This window comes from Schistocerca serialis, chromosome 5, assembly GCF_023864345.2.
Source record: "Schistocerca serialis cubense isolate TAMUIC-IGC-003099 chromosome 5, iqSchSeri2.2, whole genome shotgun sequence".
NCBI lineage: Eukaryota > Metazoa > Arthropoda > Insecta > Orthoptera > Acrididae > Schistocerca > Schistocerca serialis.
The window spans coordinates 631,842,438-631,861,785 of record NC_064642.1 but is presented as its reverse complement, the minus strand read 5'-3'; the positions used below and the strand labels follow the sequence as shown (position 1 = coordinate 631,861,785).

Below are 19,348 nucleotides of genomic sequence, written 5' to 3'. Positions count from 1 at the left end.
TTGGCCAACCCTTTTGTGCGTTATATACCACAATGATCTTCATGTAATAAATGGAGAACCTCTGAACGAAGTACTGAGGGGATCACTACCCAAGGGACCGTGTGATCTATGTCTAAAAGCAGAACACAATCCATGACACAGAATCAATGTCGAAAGATGTAATAATTATGGGGGGGGGGGTTTGGCCACACGAGAAGGTGATGCATCTGGCCAACTATGTTGTATATCTAAAAACAAAGATGATGTAACTTACCAAACAAAAGCGTTGGTATGTTGATAGACACACAAACAAACACAAACACACACACAAAATTCAAGCTTTCGCAACCCATGGTTGCTTCATCAGGAAAGAGGGAAGGAGAGGGAAAGACGAAAGGATGTGGGTTTTAAGGGAGAGGATAAGAAGTCATTCCAATCCCGGGAGTGCAAAGACTTACCTTAGGGGGAAAAAAGGACAGGTATACACTCGCACACACACACATATCCATCCGCACATATACAGACACAAGCAGACATATGTAAGGCAAACAATACTCAACTTTGTATTACAAGAACATGTCACAAGCAATGGATGACAGGCAAATAGTCAATGTCTTTCTCTATATACTATGTCCATACAAACAATGGATATGGATCACTAATAACTGGTAGCATAGTGCTCTCCTAGTGTCGGTCTAGTACTGTGCAGCCAAGGCTGGCAGGAGGGACGCTTATATTCTCTTCTCGTAGAGGCAGCTCCTGTCATGGTGCGGTCCTAGTCAGCGGGCTATTGGCTGATGTCTCAGAGCCTTCTCTGCTCTTGTGTTCTTCATCTTCGTGCCTGAACATCCCCCCCCCCCCTCTCCCGCCCCAAAGCAACAGACCGTTGTCATGTAGGGAGTGCAACCATGGCGAGGAAGGCAGGAGGGTGGGCACCTTGTGGGACTGTAAGCTGTGGCTACAGGGGATGTCAAGCTTCCGGTTGTACCCCGCCATACAGCCTGCGCTCTGGCAGAAACTTCCCCTGGAAAATGACCAGAAGGCTACACATCTTCCTCCTGATGCCAGGAACCAGATGAAGACGGTGGTGACTGCTGAAGTGTGGGTGGGTCCAGCTCCATCGGTAGGACGAGAGGAGGCGGAGGAGGCAAAGGCTCCGTCTCCATGGGGTCATCCCGCGGTGTCATGAGGACACCCTCTGGCAGCTGCTGTGGTTGTGCTGTCCTCTGGACGCATGAATCTGGGGGAAGAGACACTGCAAGATCATCATGCACATGACAGAGATGAAGTTGATTTTGATGTCGGCACTGCAAGCCATGTGGACCTGAAATAAGATACATGCAAGCGCCAAGTCGACCAACTATCTTGCCTCGCGCCCTCCGTCTGCTGCCACTAAAAACCCTGTAAAACATAATATCATGTGGCACAAAGTGATACTTATAGCCTTTCTTCAGTGCTTGATGCTGAGGAGGGTGGAACAGGTGGAGCAGTGTCCAATGGCAGCAGCCATGAAGCAATTCCTCTGGCGATGGTCCATCTGATGGGTGCGAACAATATGAGTGAGAAACAGTTGCAATGCTTTAACCCTTGTGTGTGTGGAGCGAACTTTGGTCATCTGCTTGTTTGAAGGTTCTGAGAAAACATTCCGCTTCATCTTTGAACTGTGGATGGAACGGTGCACTAGTTAGATGATATATGCCATTGTGTTCACAGAATGTTTCAAATTCCATTGTCTGACACTATGACTTCAGGTAAACCTTTGAGGCGAAAAATAGAGGACAACATCTGAATTGTGCTATGTGATGTTGTTGAGTTCATTGGCACAGCAAAAAGAAACTTGCTGTACAAGTCAGCCACAATCAACCAATGAGTGTTCCAAAAAGGTCCTGCAAAGTCTATCTGCCCACATTGGCATGGCAATTGCGACTTGGGCCAATCAGAGAATATTTGTGGTGGAGTGAACTGATTTGCTGCACATGCATGACACTGTGACATTATCTGTTCTATTTGGGTGTCCACACCCTGCCAAGTACAGTGTTGATGCACTGTTTCATACAAACAATCCCCAAGTGTCTTTGGTGAAGTAACTGGAACACTTCTTTTTGCGAAGCTTCAGGGATCAACACACGTGACTGTCCACTGTCATTTTGAACAAGAGTTACACCTTTCTGTACAGCTACAGCCGATGGGCAGAGTATCAGCTCACTACAGAGTTCTTTATGTTACGCGAGGAATGAGGCCAAGATGTGCAGATGTATGTGAGCAAAGTGTTCAAATTTCAATCAGCTTCTGTGGCCTGTGCAATTTTCCTATAGTGCAGCAGAAAAGAGTGAAGTAATTCAGAATCCTGAGCATTGATTTGACAACAAGATGCAGCAGAAGCATCAATGTCTGTATCAGGGCCAATGGGAAGACGTGAAAGTGAGTCTGCATTACCATGTTGAGCTGTCAGACAAAACACAATCTCGTACTGGTATTGAGACAACAACGAAGCCCATCTTTGCAATTTTTGGGCAGTTCGTACAGGAACCAGTTTTGTCAGTTGAAATAAGGACTGCAAAGGCTTGTGATCCATTACTAAGTAGAATTTTCTGCCATACAAATAGTGGTGGAATTTGGTGACACCATACAGATTAGCCAAAGCCTCTTTCTACACTGAGCTTTCGACAACACTTTTGATGCGAAAATGATAGACCTGACTTTATCACCAATTCTGTGCAAAAGCACTGCACCACTTCCGTAAGAGGAAGTGTCAATTTGCAATACAGCTGGTTTGTCAGGATCACAGGGAACTAAGCATTGATCACTGAGCAATGCACTGTTAAGTTTTTGAAAAGCTACTTGGCACTCATCTGTCCAAACAAAGGGGAACATTCTTGTGACACAAGCGATGCAATGGAACAGTGATTTGGGCAGCATTTGGTATGAAATGAATATAATAGTTTATTTTTCCTAAACCTGATTGCAATTCTGTGATATTGTGAGGAACTGGAAAATCTCGTATGGCTAACAAATGCGACTGAAGAGGATTTACATCTTGACTGTTTATGACCAAGATACTGCAGCTCAGGTTTTAAAAAATTGCACTTGTCCAGTCTACACTTTAGTCCTGCATCAGATAACACATGCAACAAAGCACGTAAATTTGCCAATACATTCGTCAAGTGTTCAACCTGCTACAACAATATCACCCAGATAGTTTGAACAATTTTGCATTTGTGCTGTCAGCTGTTCCAAATACATTGGAAAATAGCAGGTGCAAAAGTACTGCCAAAAGGCAAATGCATATATTTAAACAAACCCAAATGAGTATTTACAAAACACACTTTTTGAGATTCTTCATCAAGTGGTATTTGAAGATACGTGTCATGCAAATCAATGTTTGAAAAGTAACATCCAGCGCCTAATTTGCCCACGAGATCCTCTGGGCATGGCAATGGGTAAGTTTGTGGGTTGACTGTAGACTTAAAGTAAACACAGAGGCGAATGTGACCTGAAGGTTAGGGGAACAAAATCAGTTGACTTGCCCATTGACTAGCTGACATGGGTGCAATACGCCACTATCTTGCAATTCTTTAAGTTCAGCAGCGACTTTGTCCTCTAATGCAATGGGAACAGTTCTGGCCCTGCAAAATTTCAGCTGAGCATTGTCTTTCAGTGTAGTATGTGCAACAAAATTGTTATCTTTGCCTAAACCTCCAGAAAACAGTTCCAGGAATTCTTTTAGCAATCTAGCTACACTGTCTTTTGCATGGAATGCAGACACTGACAACACATTGTCCTGAATATTAAAGCCCAACAAATGAAAAGAATCAAGACCAAATATGTTCTCACCATCATGTGATTGTAGCACTGTAAAAGTCACTGTTTGCATTTGTGAGCATTACATAGCAGGCAGAGTACATGTTCCGTTAACAGGAATGTTTTGCTCATTATAAGCTGTCAGTTGCATGCTAGTTTTAGACAAGTGTGAGGAGCCTAACAGTTCATATGCATGACAATTTAGCAATGTGATAGAGGCACTCATGTCCAACTGAAATTTCACATTTCCCACAAAGAAGTAATTGAACAAAAAGTTTGTTCGACTGGTGTATCACTGAAGAAACTGCTCACGTGCCAGTTTTGCAAATGCCTTTTGCAGACTGAATATACTGCATTAATGACTGGGCCTTTTGACTAGAGTTTTGTGAGTGGACTTAATTCTTAGGCTTGTTCCGTTGTAAACATATGGATTGTGCATATCCTTTCATACCACAAACGTAACACTGAGCTTGTCGGGAGGGGCAGTCTTGGCATTTGTGCCGTGAATAACACCGAGGACAAGACTTAATTCTGTTCGCCTGTGTAGCGAACTGCTTATGCACCAGTCTAGGTTGTTTACTTGGGTGGCTAGAGCAAGCTGCTGCAGAATGAGCTGATCACAAACAAGGGACTCAACCTGACAAATACCTGGCTGCTCAAGTGGATGAGCTGACAAGGCACTGGAATCATACTGATCTAGTATTTCACAACCTGCTGAAATGAAGGATAGGACTCTTTCAAAACCTGTTCTCTGAGTTTGACATCAGGTACACTGTACTCGATTGCATCACACAACATAATGTTTGAATATAAAGTACCGCAAGTACATTTGAATTTGCATTTCCTTGTCATACCCTGTAAATCTGTTACCCATTCATGACAAGTTTGTTCTGGCCATTTTTTGCAATTAAAGAATTGATACCTAGCTGCTACCACATTTACTTGTTGTTCATAATAGTTAATTAGCAACTCAATAATTTGGTCATAATTAAGTTCACTCAGAGTGGCATTAGGAAATAACTTGGTGATGAGGTGGAACACTGCACTGCCTACTGTGGATGAGAAATAATGGCTTTTCACAGTACCTGGTACGTTGTGAGTGAGGAGGTGAGCCTTGAACTGGGACAACCATTCGAGCCATTATTCGTCTTGCTCATGAAATTGTCGAAAAGGTGGTATAGCAGCTGTAGTTGGTGGTGCTTGTTCCATTGGGCATGCAGCGCTCTCCAGTAGCTGCTGCACCGTGTTGAGTAGAGTAGGTATCTGTTGCATCTGGAACTGAAACGTCTGCATTAGCTGTGTGGCATCGAATGCTTGTGGCTGTGGCGCCTGAGCAGGGGGCAGGATGGGTCGGGTGGGCATTTCGGAAGACACAAATGCAACAAACAGACAAGGCAAGCAAGCAAAATTTGTACAAAAGCAAAGACATTTTCTGCAATGCCTACTGGAAAACACTGATTAGCAAAAATGACAAGAAACTGTTGAAGCAAATAAGAGTCCCTGCAAGAAAGATAAAAGAGAATTAAGGTGCCAGCAAATAAAAAATTCCATAGCCGTCATGTGTGGGGTTTGTTTGTAAGTCCCCATTACCAATGTAGGGTCCTGCTCACTCATCTCTTATAGGGTGCCTAAAGGATGCTGCTTTCTTGGATAGCTATACAACAATCCAAGCAAATCACATTAATAGTTTTTATTACAATAAAGAAGATAGATAATACTTAACATCGTATTACAAGAATGTGTAGCAACCAATGGGCGACAGGCAAACAGTCAGTGTCTTTCTCTGTATACTATGTCCATACAAGCAATGGATATGGATCGCTAATAACTACTATTGTAGTGCTTTCCTAGTGCCTGTCTAGTACTGTGCGGCCAAGGCTGGAAGGAGCGGCACTTATATTCTCTTCTTGTAGAGGTTGCTCCTGTTGTGGTGTGGTCCTAGTTAGCAGCCTATTAGCTGACATCGTCTCAGAGCCTTCTCTGCTCTTGTGTTCTTCATCTTTGTGCCAGGACTTGTCGATATGCCGGAACATATACAGCACTTGTTCAGACACTAAATTCACTTCATCTGAAATGGTAAAATTCAACAACTTAAAAACATCTAATCAAAAAAGATTCTCCATACATGCAATATCTACAACAAGAAATATAACTAACCAGACTACTGATTAGTAGGTCACTAGGACAGAGAATTGGCTGGTAATTTATTGTAATTTACTAACTTTTGTGACACAGGGAGAAGCAGAGGGGAGCCCAAGTCTGCACAAGTTTGTGAGTTTAACAAGGTTACCACAGGTCCTGTATCCACTTGCATGTGCAGAACTTTACAAAAAATCATAACATCAATGAAAAGCTTGTCTGGCGCAACATAAACAGCTGATACAGTGTTTATGTCCATATCTGTGTTAGGATCATTGTGCTGAATTTTTGCATTACAAACAGAAGCAAATTGATCTTTTTTGTTGAAATTATGACAGGTAGCCCAGCATTTTGGGCAGTCTGGGCACTCATGATTAATGAAACAATAAACGGCGGGATGGGAGCATGGAATGTGTACATTTAAGTTTACTGGCCCATTTATTTTGTTGGTATGGCTGCTGCTGGGAGCAAAGCTAGCCGCCTTGACGCTGTGATCATGTGTGGACTGCCACGGCCACGTCCTCCCCCTGTGAACTATCTGAAGTTTGGTGTGGGAGAGAGGGTTGGATTGCTCATACCTCACACCATTATAATTTGGTTACCTGCAACTCATGACACCTCGAACACTGTGCAATTGCTAAAATCACAGAGGGATGGATTTTCACACCAGAGAACACACCCTCGCACCTCATGATCTTGAGCTAAATGAATGAAAGCATCTCTCACCATCTGATCAGCATATGGCTCTTTATGCACGTCAGACACAAAATGATAATGACGATGTAACCGATGGAGTTCAGCCACATATCCTCAATAGGATTCATGTGGTTACTTCCTACAGTAGTAAAACTCAACCCAGGATGCAATAACATGAGTGCACTTACAGTAATATTTTGAAAGAAATTCACACATATTCAAATGGTAAAGGAGATGAATCCTGCAAAGGAGTGAGTTGGCATAGGATTTGATACATTCTTGGCAATATCCTTGAAAGGGGCAAGGCACAATGTAAAATAGTGCCAGAATTCAAAAAGCTGTCACAAACGGTTCTTGTATGCATCCCATTCCTCAATGGACTCATCATATTTAGAAAATACAGCCAGCTAAACCATGGGGTCCATGGAGGGCAAAACAGCAGGTGACACAGACTGAGGAGAATGCTAACTACAAAAAACAGAAACCAATGGTTGAAGTACCAGAGTTTGACTGTCCACTACCTGTGGCTGGTGAGCAATGCTGTGGCGAGTGATTCTTGCTGTTAGACCAATGGACAAAAAATGTCCTCCGTAACACCATCAGGCATCGTGAGAATAAATAGAGGACCAACCAGAGTAGAAATTTGCATGGAGAACAGGACCACACTTGTCGCCAATTGTCTTGTAATTAGGCATAAGTACAACACAACCAGTAGACTGGACACAACTTTATTCCATGGAAACATTAACAACATGAACACAGTATTTAAGTAACATGCAGCAGGAACCAATCGAGCTGTAGCAATGCACATAGAGAACTGAGGTTGAGTGTAGCTCGGCTAGCTGATTCTCTCTCTCTCTCTCTCTCTCTCTCTCTCACTCTCTCTCTCTCTCTTACATACACACACACACACACACACACACACACAATGTGCAGACGACATAGCACTGCTGCACGCATGGCCTTTTGACAATATGATTTTTCCCACTTCCAAAAAGCTAAGCATTAACATGAACTGCCTGCCTGTCACATGCAGCAAACATTTTTCATGTGACTCATATGTCAGCCACCATTACCTCTTTAACATACATTTCTGCACAGTTGGCAGGATGATTAAACATGTAGCTCCTGCAATTTATAGCGTTGTAAAACCAAAAGATTTACAGGCAGGAATGCAAACAACTGTATAAATAGCCTGTTTTGCATAGCAATCACATAACAAAATCACCCCATATTTGTCAAAAGTCAGAACGCTGAGAACATTGAACATAGATTTTAATAAGTAGTCATTTTGTGATCATTGTGTCTCTTCCCAGATGGCACAGTAAGCCGGTTTCAAACTTGTTTCCAGATGTAAAGTTCAAGTATATAAGCTTGATCAAAGCTGGAATATTCAGGCCTGTTATTTGGATTCAAGCTTGAAACAAACATCAAAGTTGGCAGAGTTCAAGCTATATTTCAAGCTTGACTTATAAAGTTTGGCTCCAGCTGTATCTACACACGTGGAATACAGCCTGGTATTTGCAGCTTGTTTTAAGCTACATAATTATTAATCTGAATTTATTGAACCTAATTAATTAAATAAATACCAGAATGGAAATGGTGTGAAAAAGATTATCAAGACATGTATGTTTAAATTTTTTTTTATTTTCAAAGTGTTTAAAATTGTTTTATTTTAAAATTTAATTATTCTGAAGCCCCTCCGGCCCCAGCACACAGACCAGAGCAGGATCAAATATCGCTGACTTCTGCCGGTATAATGATCCTGTAACAGGTAAAAGAAAATGTTAGCCATACCTAAACATAAAAAATGTAAAAAGTTTAAACTGATCAACCTAAATATAATTTATGCCCCAGATTAGCAAAATAACTTCAAACTCACTGATGCAGTAAGAATCATTAACTAGTATAAACATCACTGAGTAAGCAGCTGCTTCTGGTGACTTCATTCCAAAGAGTTTTTAAAGTAATTTGAAATAACTTTTTGTTTGAAATTTTTAAAGTAAAGATGACATTTGGATAATTTTGCGATGACTTCATGAAGAAGCCAAACATCACTATTTCTAACAGTTTCAGGGCCATTTAAACTGAATTATAAAGAAACAATTACTTGAAATCATATACACCTCATACTGTAAGCTTATAAGGAAACTACGGTTTAGAAAAATGTAGACATTTTATTCTATCCACAATTATTTTTTGGTGAGTAAAACTGAATCAAAATGAAATAAAAGATGAAATTGAAATGAATTTAAGAAATTACCAGTTCAGTGGAACAGAAATGTAAAAGAACAAAAAATGTTCTCCTTGTCATATTTTAATATTGCCTTTTTTTAGATTTCAGCCACATTACAACTAACAATAAAATTAAAAAGTACCTGTAGGCCTTGCAGTATTATTTCACCTAGGGAACAACAAAATTAAGAGCAGACGAAGAGCAGTCAAAGCTACGTAAATAAAAAAGATTGACACCTATATAGTGACTGGTTCTTGAGCACTTTTTCCCGTTCACCATGTCATTGCAATTTGTATTCGCAAAGACACTTTTCACACTTCACGATTATTCATTCATGGTGTGACACACGTGAGTACTTACAAGTAAACAAATGTAATAGGGCGATATATATAAAAAGGCGAAATTTTAAAAAGGTAAAATAACATTAAGTTTTAATTTATTGGTGCTGAACAACTTTAATATGTATTCTTAGCTGGTAATCCATTTCACTTTGATCCAGGCTCAATTTTTCTACGTAAAAGAATATGATATTTCTTTATGTTACCTAATAATATTTAACATTTGTAATATTAATGTACCACTAGAGAAAAATGCACCAACTTACCTGTAATACACTATATATCTTCTTCAGACCCAGTGTAGCAGTAAGGCAGGGGACGCCACACACTTTCCTAACTATTTTCCAGTATAAAACAAACTTCACAACAGTCAACAATCATTAATGCGCATCACAAAAGTAAAATGGCCGTAAACCTAGCAGAGTCAGTGCAAGGCTTATAAACGCTTGTGGCGCTTCCCGTGGACATCTATGGAAGCTATGCTGCACACGCATCTGCTGTACAGCCTTCCAGGGAAATTACAGTTTATTTCAAGCTTGGGAAAATTATTTTAATTCAAGCTAAATTTTTACAGCTTGATGTAAACTGAATAACAGGTTGATTTTTCAATCTTGAATTTTCAACTGAACCTAAACTGAATATCCACCTTGAAATAAGCTTGAGTGCTAGCTGGGTTTGGAATATTGCACCTAAACACTTACCTTGTAGGGGGTGGTAAGTGTACATTATTGAAGCTAGGAACATTGAACTATTCCCCTACCAGGTCCTACATCACTTCCTGTTATGGCTGTTTCAATTCCATACAGTTTTTATGGTGATACTGTTGCAATGAAATATTTTTTTAAACTGTTTTCTTTAGAAGGTCAGCCAGTAGGCAAACATGTATCCAATTACCACCTCTTCAGAGCTTGTAGAACTGCTGCAAATAGCATTGGCATATTAGCTAACAGGTATTGGGTATCGTACTCCAGAAACCAATGCTCATGAACCCAGAAACGGTATCAGACATATTTTTAGTTGTATGTGCACGCCACAATTTCTTTAGGACTCAAAAAAAGTCAACATATATTGGTAATGAAATGAGTGACTCTGAGGATACATACCGTGAATCAAGGTCTCATACCTGGTCTATGGCATCAGGAACACATAACAGTATACTTTTTTTTCATTGGAACAAAGGAAAATAAATAACACTCAAACATCACAACAAGATGCGATGAATAAGTTTAGAAATTATTTCATAGTTGCTACATGACTGTTACATGACTGAGGGTGAAATGACTTGGTCATTCAAACACATCTCAAACTGAACAAGCACTTCTTGTGGTGACCCCTGTTTTGAAATCTGTTAAGGTATAGCTATGAGAGAGTGACTCTGACAATATGAGCATTGCTCATATTTGGTGAGCTGCTCTCAGAAAGAGCAGGAAATGGCTGTCCACCAGCGACAGATTCACCACTCATCAGCTCTCAGCATGGCCAACTTGGTGAATAGCTCTCAGACCCTTAAAAACTTTTAAGTTTTGCACTAGAAGGTCTCTCATGAGCAACTCACGCAGTTTTCCTGTCAAGTGGACAACTACCTTCATACTGGATCCCCATTCTCCTGTATCAGATCCCATTTCTTCTTCTACCATCTCATCAGATGATGCCCCTCCTTTCAATATATTTTTCTGCCTATTTACTCTCTCCTGTGTTTTTGACCTGCTTCTCAATGTTAATGCCATTGCTTTTAATTTCACCAAAGTTTATTTTGACTCTTCTATATGCAGGATCAGTCCTTACAATGATCATTTTTTTTTCTTATTTCTACTCACCTTGGCTTTCCTGCATTCCTAAGTGAAGTATATTTTTGTATTCTGACCCTCATCTGAACATTTTTGTACTTCCTTCTTCTGTTGTGTAAGGTTGCTTCATGGTTACTTTGCTTGTACCTATGTTTGTGTGTTTTGAAAGCTGTGATTCCATTTTTAGAAGTTCATCACTCTTCATCTGAACTTTCCTGCTGTGGTAGTCATTAGAGAACTTCAAATATGCCCTATCAGTCCTCATTTATTCGCTAAGCCCTTCTTTCCTCATTGATTCTTCCAGATGATTTTCTCAAACTTCTTACTTCACTTGTTAGGCAACGATTAACAGGAATTTGACCAAAGCTTCTGAAAAGATTTTTTTACTGTAGTAGCCACCAGAACTGTTTCTGTTATGAGAAATTCAATTTACAGATATCTAGTAAAGTGTTGGTAGATGGTGACTGCCCACCATATGCACACAAAAGAGGCATTACAGAGAGGTTTACTATTGCAATTTTGAGTGAGTACTTTCTGGTAAGAGTTGGACATCATATTGTTTCCTCTCACATATGCTTATGGGATGACCTCAATTAGATAATTCTGCTACTGCAGAACACTCTTCTGTTGGACTCTGGATTCAGAAGAGTAGTATGAAAATAAAAGCTTATAGAGTTTTCATCATTCTGTCTCTATTACATTCTATCCTTCATTCTTATAGTTGAGTACTCTAGTATTTGTGTGTCATTTGTCATGCCTATTGTTGCCTGTATACCTGGTTTCTCTCATGGTCCACGATTTTAAGTGATTTCCGCACCACTTTAGAATTAGTAAATATTTATCTACCTATTACATTAATGTTTTTAAGAAGGAACATCGAAGTTCCAATTGTTAACAGGACCAGTTTAAGGCACATGCGACATAAACCACTGCTTGAGGCTCCAAGCTGAGAGGGGTGCCAGATGTGCCACAACCATAAGCTCTCTATACACATCTATCTCAATACTCCACAAGCCAATTGATGGTGTGTGCTGGAGGGTATGTCTGGAATCTACATCTATCTCAATACCCCACAAGCCACCTGATAGTGGTGGCGGAGGGTACTTCTGGAATCTTTACCTGATACCCCCTTCCCTGCTCCATTTGTGAATGGTGTGTGAGAAGAATGACTGTCAGTAAGTCTCTGTATTAACTGTAATTACTTAAATTATCTAACTGAGGTCACTCTGCAAGACATATGTGAGAGGAAGCAATATGACATCCAACTCTTCCCAGAAAGTACTCTCTCGAACTTCCAGAAGTAAACCTCTCTTTAAGCCTCTCTTGTGGCCTCTGAAACTTGTAATGGGACATCCTCCCCTAGCATTACCTTTCCTCAACAGTAGTTGTTGATAACAGTATTATTTTTAAATTTTGGACAGGCCAGTATTATCTCAGTTGCTTTTCTGAATACGTTCTTATAATTTTATACACAGTATGTTATATTTCAAGCTAAAATTTATAAAAAAGGAATTACTTTATAAAGTATTTTAGTTTTGATGTTGTAATAGATAAGTACCAGTTCTGAATGTACTGTTTTTTAGAAACATTTGAAATTACGAACAATTGGCACACTTAAAATTTCTGTTATTAATTACGCAATCCTGTACTGTTTACTATGTTTATTTCTGGATTCATTTATGAAATAATAATCAAAATTAATAATGGAAACTAGTAGAAACTCAATTGTTAAGAAAAATAGTAAACCCTTTGGAATATTGTTATTTCCACAGTGTGTAGGAGTCTTAGGTATGCCTCCGATATGATTGGATGTATTTTTGTGCGAACAATGTAATTTTGGCTTTGTTAATGTGAAAATTCAAAATATTGTTTGATATACTAAAATGTGAGAAAATATATTTTAATGAATGCTGCAACAACAATGCTCTGTTATTTAGTTCAAATCAAACGCGAGGACCTGATGTGAGATTTTCAGCTTCAAGAATCTGACACCTAAACAAGAACTGGAGCCATCTCAGCATGACAATCTAAGTAAACTTGAAAGTTTATTGTAATCTTCGCTCCTCTAAAATTTTCATAAAAGACTTTGCTTATTAATTACTGGGGCTGGACATTGTTTTGTGTGGACAGTAGACGGAAGAAGGAAGGAGGGCGAAGGGGGGGGGGGGGGGGGGGGGAGATTACAAACTCTAGTTTGTTGAGCATCTCTGTAATGCTCTCATAAGGCCTGAACAATACTATGACAAAATGCACTGCTCTTAATTGGATATTCTCTGTTTCTTTTATCAGTCCTACCTGATAGGGGTCACAGATTTATGAAGAATACTCAAGAATTGGCCAAACAAGTGCCTTTTAAGCCACTTTTTAAGTGGATAACTACATTTCCTTAGGATTCTTCCTATGAATCTCAGTCTGGCATCTGTTTTTGCTACTCTTTGTGTATGTGGTCACTCCACTTAAGGCCACTCCAAATGGGTACTCCTAAGTATTTTACGGAAGTTACTGTTTCCAGTAATTTGTCATCAATACTGTAGTTGTACAGTAGTTGATTCTTTCCCCTGTGTATGTGCATTAAATTTACTTTTGTTCAGGGTCAACTGCCAGTACTTGCACCACTCATTAAATCTCTATAGGCCCTTCTGTAAATTTCATTATCTTCTGCCATTGCTACCTCCCTACAGACAACCATGTCTGCTGTAAACAGCCATAAAAAGCTTCTGACACATTCTACTAGATCATTATATACAATGTAAACACTACTGGTCCTATGACACTTCCTTGGGATGTGCCCAAAATTAAGTCTACATCTGTTGATATTGTCCTGTTAAGAGTGACATGTGAAGTTCTGCCTGCAAGGAAATCTTGAATCCAATCACAAATCTGGTCTGATACTCGGTAAGCCCACATTTTTTTTCACTAGACAGCAGTAAGGGACAATGTCAAACATCTTCCTGAAGTCGAGGAACATGGCATCAACCGTGGCACTGATATGTGGATCTCATGGAAGAACAGAGTGAGCTGAGTTTTGAAAGATTTCTGTTTGCAGAATCCATGTTGGTTTTTGCAGAGGTGATTTTTTGTTCTCCAAAAATGTGATAATACATGAAAATAAAATATGTTCGATAATTCTAAAACATACTAATGTCAATAATATAGGCCTGTAATTATGTGTATCTATCCTATGACGTTCTTGAAAATGAGAATGACCTGTGCTTTTCTCCAATCATTAGATTCTCTTCATTGCGGCAGCAGTCTATGATAAAAACAGCTGCTAGAATGGCAGCAGGTTCTTTCATATAAACTCTCTACACCTCATCTGGTCCTGATGCCTTTCCACTACAAAGCAATTGTAGTTGCTTTCCTATTCCATGATTGGGTATCTCAATATCTGTCATAGCAAAGTTCATATGAAGATTGAAAGGAGTGGACTGCATTATGGTCTTCTATGGTGAAACAATTTCAGAAGACCAAATGCAGTATTTTGGTCTTCTCTCTGTCATTTTCCATTTTGGTGCCATTATGGTCACTGTGCATTGAATAGATGATTTTGAACCACTTATTTACATACTGCAGCAGTTTTGTAACATGTATTAAACCATGGTGAGTTTTCCCACCCTTAAGACCTTACACAGAACATATTTGTCTAAGGCATATTCAAGGACGCATTTGAATTTATTCCATGTGTACTCCATGTCTTTGTCCTCAGCTTTGAATGTTGTCTACTCAGGACATATCACAATTACTAGAGGCCACTTGGGACACCAAGGAGAAAGAGGCATTATAGGTGCCCAAGTGCTGGATGAAAGTATAGGAGGCAGTGGGGGGGGGGGGGGGGGGGGGGGGTTGCAATATGATAAGTCAATTCTGTGAGGAAATGTTCCTAAATTGTCCCTGATTGTTAACAGTATATTTTTTGCTTACATCAATTTCCTTGTTTCAGCAAATGCCTCTTCTGCCACACATAAAGCTTGTGTTCCATTTTGACATATGTTCTTTAAATTTTGAAAAATTCAGCAGGTTTTTATTTCCACTCTTGGGTTCAAGCTCTTTATGCCAGATGTACCCTCAATGTAAATGTGTAACAAAATAAAAGGTGCAAGCATACTGAGTAGAATGAACATGTTGTGTGATTTATACTGGATAAATGTGACTACAAGATAAAAAAATCATGACAGAATATTTGATAATTTAAAAAATATAATTATTTACTAAACCATTGAAGTTTGCTATTTGTAGTAGTAATGTGTGAATAGAAGTGTTTTATTGCAACTAAATTACTGAGAATGAAACTCATATGAATATTAACCCTTTAACTGCTCTGGACGTGTTAACGTGTGCGCCTTTGTACCTGTCCCTGTGTGATCTGAACGTGTTTACGTGTACCACCAGTCCTCCTACCTGGTACTCTGAATGTGTCTACGCATAGACATGTTCAGAGTGCCAGGTAGAAGGACTGGTGGCACGCGTAAACACGTTCAGAGCACACAGGGACAGGTACAAATGCACACACGTCAACATGTCCAGAGCAGTTAAAGGGTTAAAGTTGACCACTTGCATAAAAGCCTCGTAAGTTTGGTTTTAAAATAGGAAGTACTGGTAACTATTTCTTGTGAGATAAGTGTAGTAATTTTGTACTCCTCATCAGAGAGTTTCCTTTTCTTTTTCTTCTTTATTGCAGGGTCTTCAACTCCTTGTAGTTCATCAGGGAACTGGTCTTGACTCCATTACTCTGAACAGTAATCCTCATCAACTCAAAGGATTTTGGAAGGGTAGTACATTGGCCATTGCTATTAAATACAAGGTACAAATTTTGTCTTAGTTTACAGTATTACTTTCATTTAATAATTCCTCCAGCCCCAAAACTGATTCAGAAAAACTTTTTCAGTTGACAACACGCAGAATAAAATTTAAATTTGCAGCTACAAAAAATCACTCATCAGTGATGAACTGTGGTGCCTGTGTTCACATGCTGAAAAACTACATGCACATAACAGACAACACAGGTAAATTGTAATCAACCTTCATGTCTGTTACTCTTTCAGGCAACATAATATTTTGTATTTAATCTTATATTTTTCTAAGAGATGATTTGTTCTTCTGATTTCCAAGGTGGGAGATCTAATATAAATAAATAAATAAAAAAACAGAGGACACATATTTTACTTTCTTTCTCATTTTTAAAGAATCTGTCTCATTGACTTTCATTGGTACATTTTAGACTTTGTTGTTAGATTATGATGTAAAATGTAGCCATTTAAAAGTATACATAGAAATTGTATCATTTCTGGATGACCATTTGGAAGGCACAATGCACCATCAGTCAAACATTAACGCTACTAGAGTGTGTCTGCCTCCGTCCTATGAAAACGATGTGTCAGTTTGTGCGGAGAAACCAATTTCAATTCTCAATAATGTTGGAGCGTCTTCTAGAAAAGAGTGTTATGATGAGTTTCAGTAGTCTCATGAGGACAACTGATGTTGTTGTTGTTGGTGTTGTTGTGGTTTTCAGTCCTGAGGCTACTTTGATGCAGCTCTCCATGCTACTCTATCCTGTGCAAGCTTCTTCATCTCCCAGTACTTACTGCAACCTGCATCCTTCTGAATCTGCTTAGTGTATTCATCTCTTGGTCTCCCCCTACGATTTTTACCGTCCACACTGCCCTCCAATGCTAAATTTGTGATCCCCTGATGCCTCAGAACATGTCCTACCAACCGATCCCTTCTTCTAGTTAAGTTGTGCCACAAACTCCTCTTCTCCCCAATTCTATTCAATACCTCCTCATTAGTTACGTGATCTACCCATCTAATCTTCAGCATTCTTCTGTAGCACCACAATTCAAAAGCTTTTATTCTCTTCTTGTCTAAACTATTTATCGTCCACGTTTCACTTCCATACATGGCTACACTCCATACAAATACTTTCAGAAACGACTTCCTGACATTTAAATCTATACTCGATGTTAACAAATTTCTCTTCTTCAGAAACACTTTCTTTGCCATTGCCAGTTTACATTTTATATCCTCTCTACTTCGACCATTGTCAGTTATTTTGCTCCCCAAGTAGCAAAACTCATTTACTACTTTAAGTGTTTCATTTCCTAATCTAATTCCCTCAGCATCACGAGACTTAATTTGACTACATTCCATTATCCTCATTTTGCTTTTGTTGATGTTCATCTCATATCCTCCATTCAAGACACTGTCCATTCCATTCAGCTGCTGTTCCAAGTCCTTTGCTGTCTCTGACAGAATTACAGTGTCATCGGCGAACCTCAAAGTTTTTATTTCTTCTTCATGGATTTTATACCTACACCAAATTTTTCTTTTGTATCCTTTACTGCTTGCTCAATATACAGATTGAATAACTTTGGGGAAAGGCTACAACCCTGTTTCACTCCCATCCCAACCACTGCTTCCCTTTCGTGCCACTCGACTCTTATAACTGCCACCTGGTTTCTGTACAAATTGTAAATAGCCTTTTGCTCTCTGTATTTCACCCCTGCCACCTTTAGAATTTGAAAGAGAGTATTCCAGTCAACATTGTCAAAAGCTTTCTCTAAGTCTACAAATGCTAGAAATGTAGGTTTCCCTTTCCTTAATCTTTCTTCTAAGATAAGTCATAGGGTTAGTATTGCCTCACGTGTTCCAACATTTCTATGGAATCCAAACTGATCTTCCCCGAGGTCGGCTTATTCCAGTTTTTCCATTCGTCTGTAAAGAATTCACGTTAGTATTTTGCAGCTGTGACTTATTAGACTGATAGTTTGGTAATTTTCACATCTGTCAACACCTGCTTTCTTTGGGATTGGAATTATTATATTCGTCTTCAAGTCTGAAGGTATTTCGCCTGTCTCATACATCTTCCTCACCAGATGGTAGAGTTTTGTCAGGACTAGCCCTCCCAAGGCTGTCAGTAGTTCTAATGGAATGTTGTCTACTCGGGGTGCCTTGTTTCGACTCAGGTCTTTCAGTGCTCTGTCAAACTCTTCACGCAATATCATATCTCCCATTTCATCTTCATCTACATCCTCTTCCATTTCCATAATATTGTCCTCAAGTACATCGCCCTTGTATAGACCCTCTATATACTTCTTCCACCTTTCTGCTTTCCCTTCTTTGCTTAGAACTGGGTTTCCATCTGAGCTCTTGATATTCATGCAAGTGGTTCTCCTTTCTCCAAAGGTCTCTTTAATTTTCCTGTAGGCAATATCTATCTTACCCCTAGTGAGATAAGCCTCTACATCGTTACATTTGTCCTCTAGCCATCCCTGCTTAGCCATTTTGCACTTCCTGTCGATCTCATTTTTCAGACGTTTGTATTCCTTTTTGCCTGGTTCATTTACTGCATTTTTATGTTTTCTCCTTTCATCGATTAAATTCAATATTTCTTCTGTTACCCAAGGGTTTCTACTAGCCCTCGACTTTTTACCTACTTGATCCTTTGCTGCCTTCACTATTTCATCCCTCACAGCTGCCCATTCTTCTTCTACTGTATTTCCTTCCCCCATTCCTGTCAATTGTTCCCTTATGCTCTCCCTGAAACTCTGTACAACCTCTGGTTCTTTCAGTTTATCCAGGTCCCATCTCCTTAAATTCCCAACTTTTCGCAGCTTCTTCAATTTTAATATACAGTTCATAACCAATAGATTGTGGTCAGAGTCTACATCTGCCCCTGGAAATGTCTTACAATTTAATCCTGGTTCCTAAATCTCTGTCTTACCATTATATAATCTATCTGATACCTTTTAGTATGTCCAGGGTTCTTCCATGTATACAACCTTCTTTCATGATTCTTAAACCAAGTGTTAGCTACGATTAAGTTATGCTCTGCACAAAATTCTACCAAGCGGCTTCCTCTTTCACTTCTTAGCCCCAATCCATATTCACCTACTATGTTTCCTTCTCTCCCTTTTCCTACTCTCGAATTCCAGTCACCCATGACTATTAAATTTTCATCTCCCTTCACTTCCTGAATAATTTCTTTTATCTCATCATACATTTCATCAATTTCTTCGTCATCTGCAGAGCTAGTTGGCATACTACTGTAGTAGGTGTGGGCTTCGTGTCTATCTTGGCCACAATAATGCGTTCACGATGCTGTTTGTAGTAGCTTACCCGCATTCCTATTTTTTTATTCATTATTAAACCTACTCCTGCATTACCTCTATTTGATTTTGTATCTATGATCCTGTATTCGCCTGACCAAAAGTCTTGTTCCTCCTGCCACCGAACTTCACTAATTCTCACTATATCTAACTTTAACTTATCCATTTCCCTTTTTAAATTTTCTAACCTACCTGCCCGATCAAGGGATCTGACATTCCACGCTCCGATCTGTAGAATGCCAGTTTTCTTTCCCCTGATAACGACGT

At 39.4% G+C, this 19,348-nt stretch overlaps 1 protein-coding gene across 1 annotated transcript in view; it reads left to right on the top strand.

The window, feature by feature from the left end:
• The window catches only part of LOC126481286 (uncharacterized), a 75,724-nt gene that overhangs the window by 39,732 nt on the left and 16,644 nt on the right, over positions 1-19,348 (top strand). The window contains exons 3-4 of the mRNA XM_050104925.1: positions 15,655-15,777; positions 15,862-15,979. Coding sequence (XP_049960882.1) covers positions 15,655-15,777; positions 15,862-15,979 — 241 coding nt within the window. The remainder of the gene's footprint in view (positions 1-15,654; positions 15,778-15,861; positions 15,980-19,348) is intronic.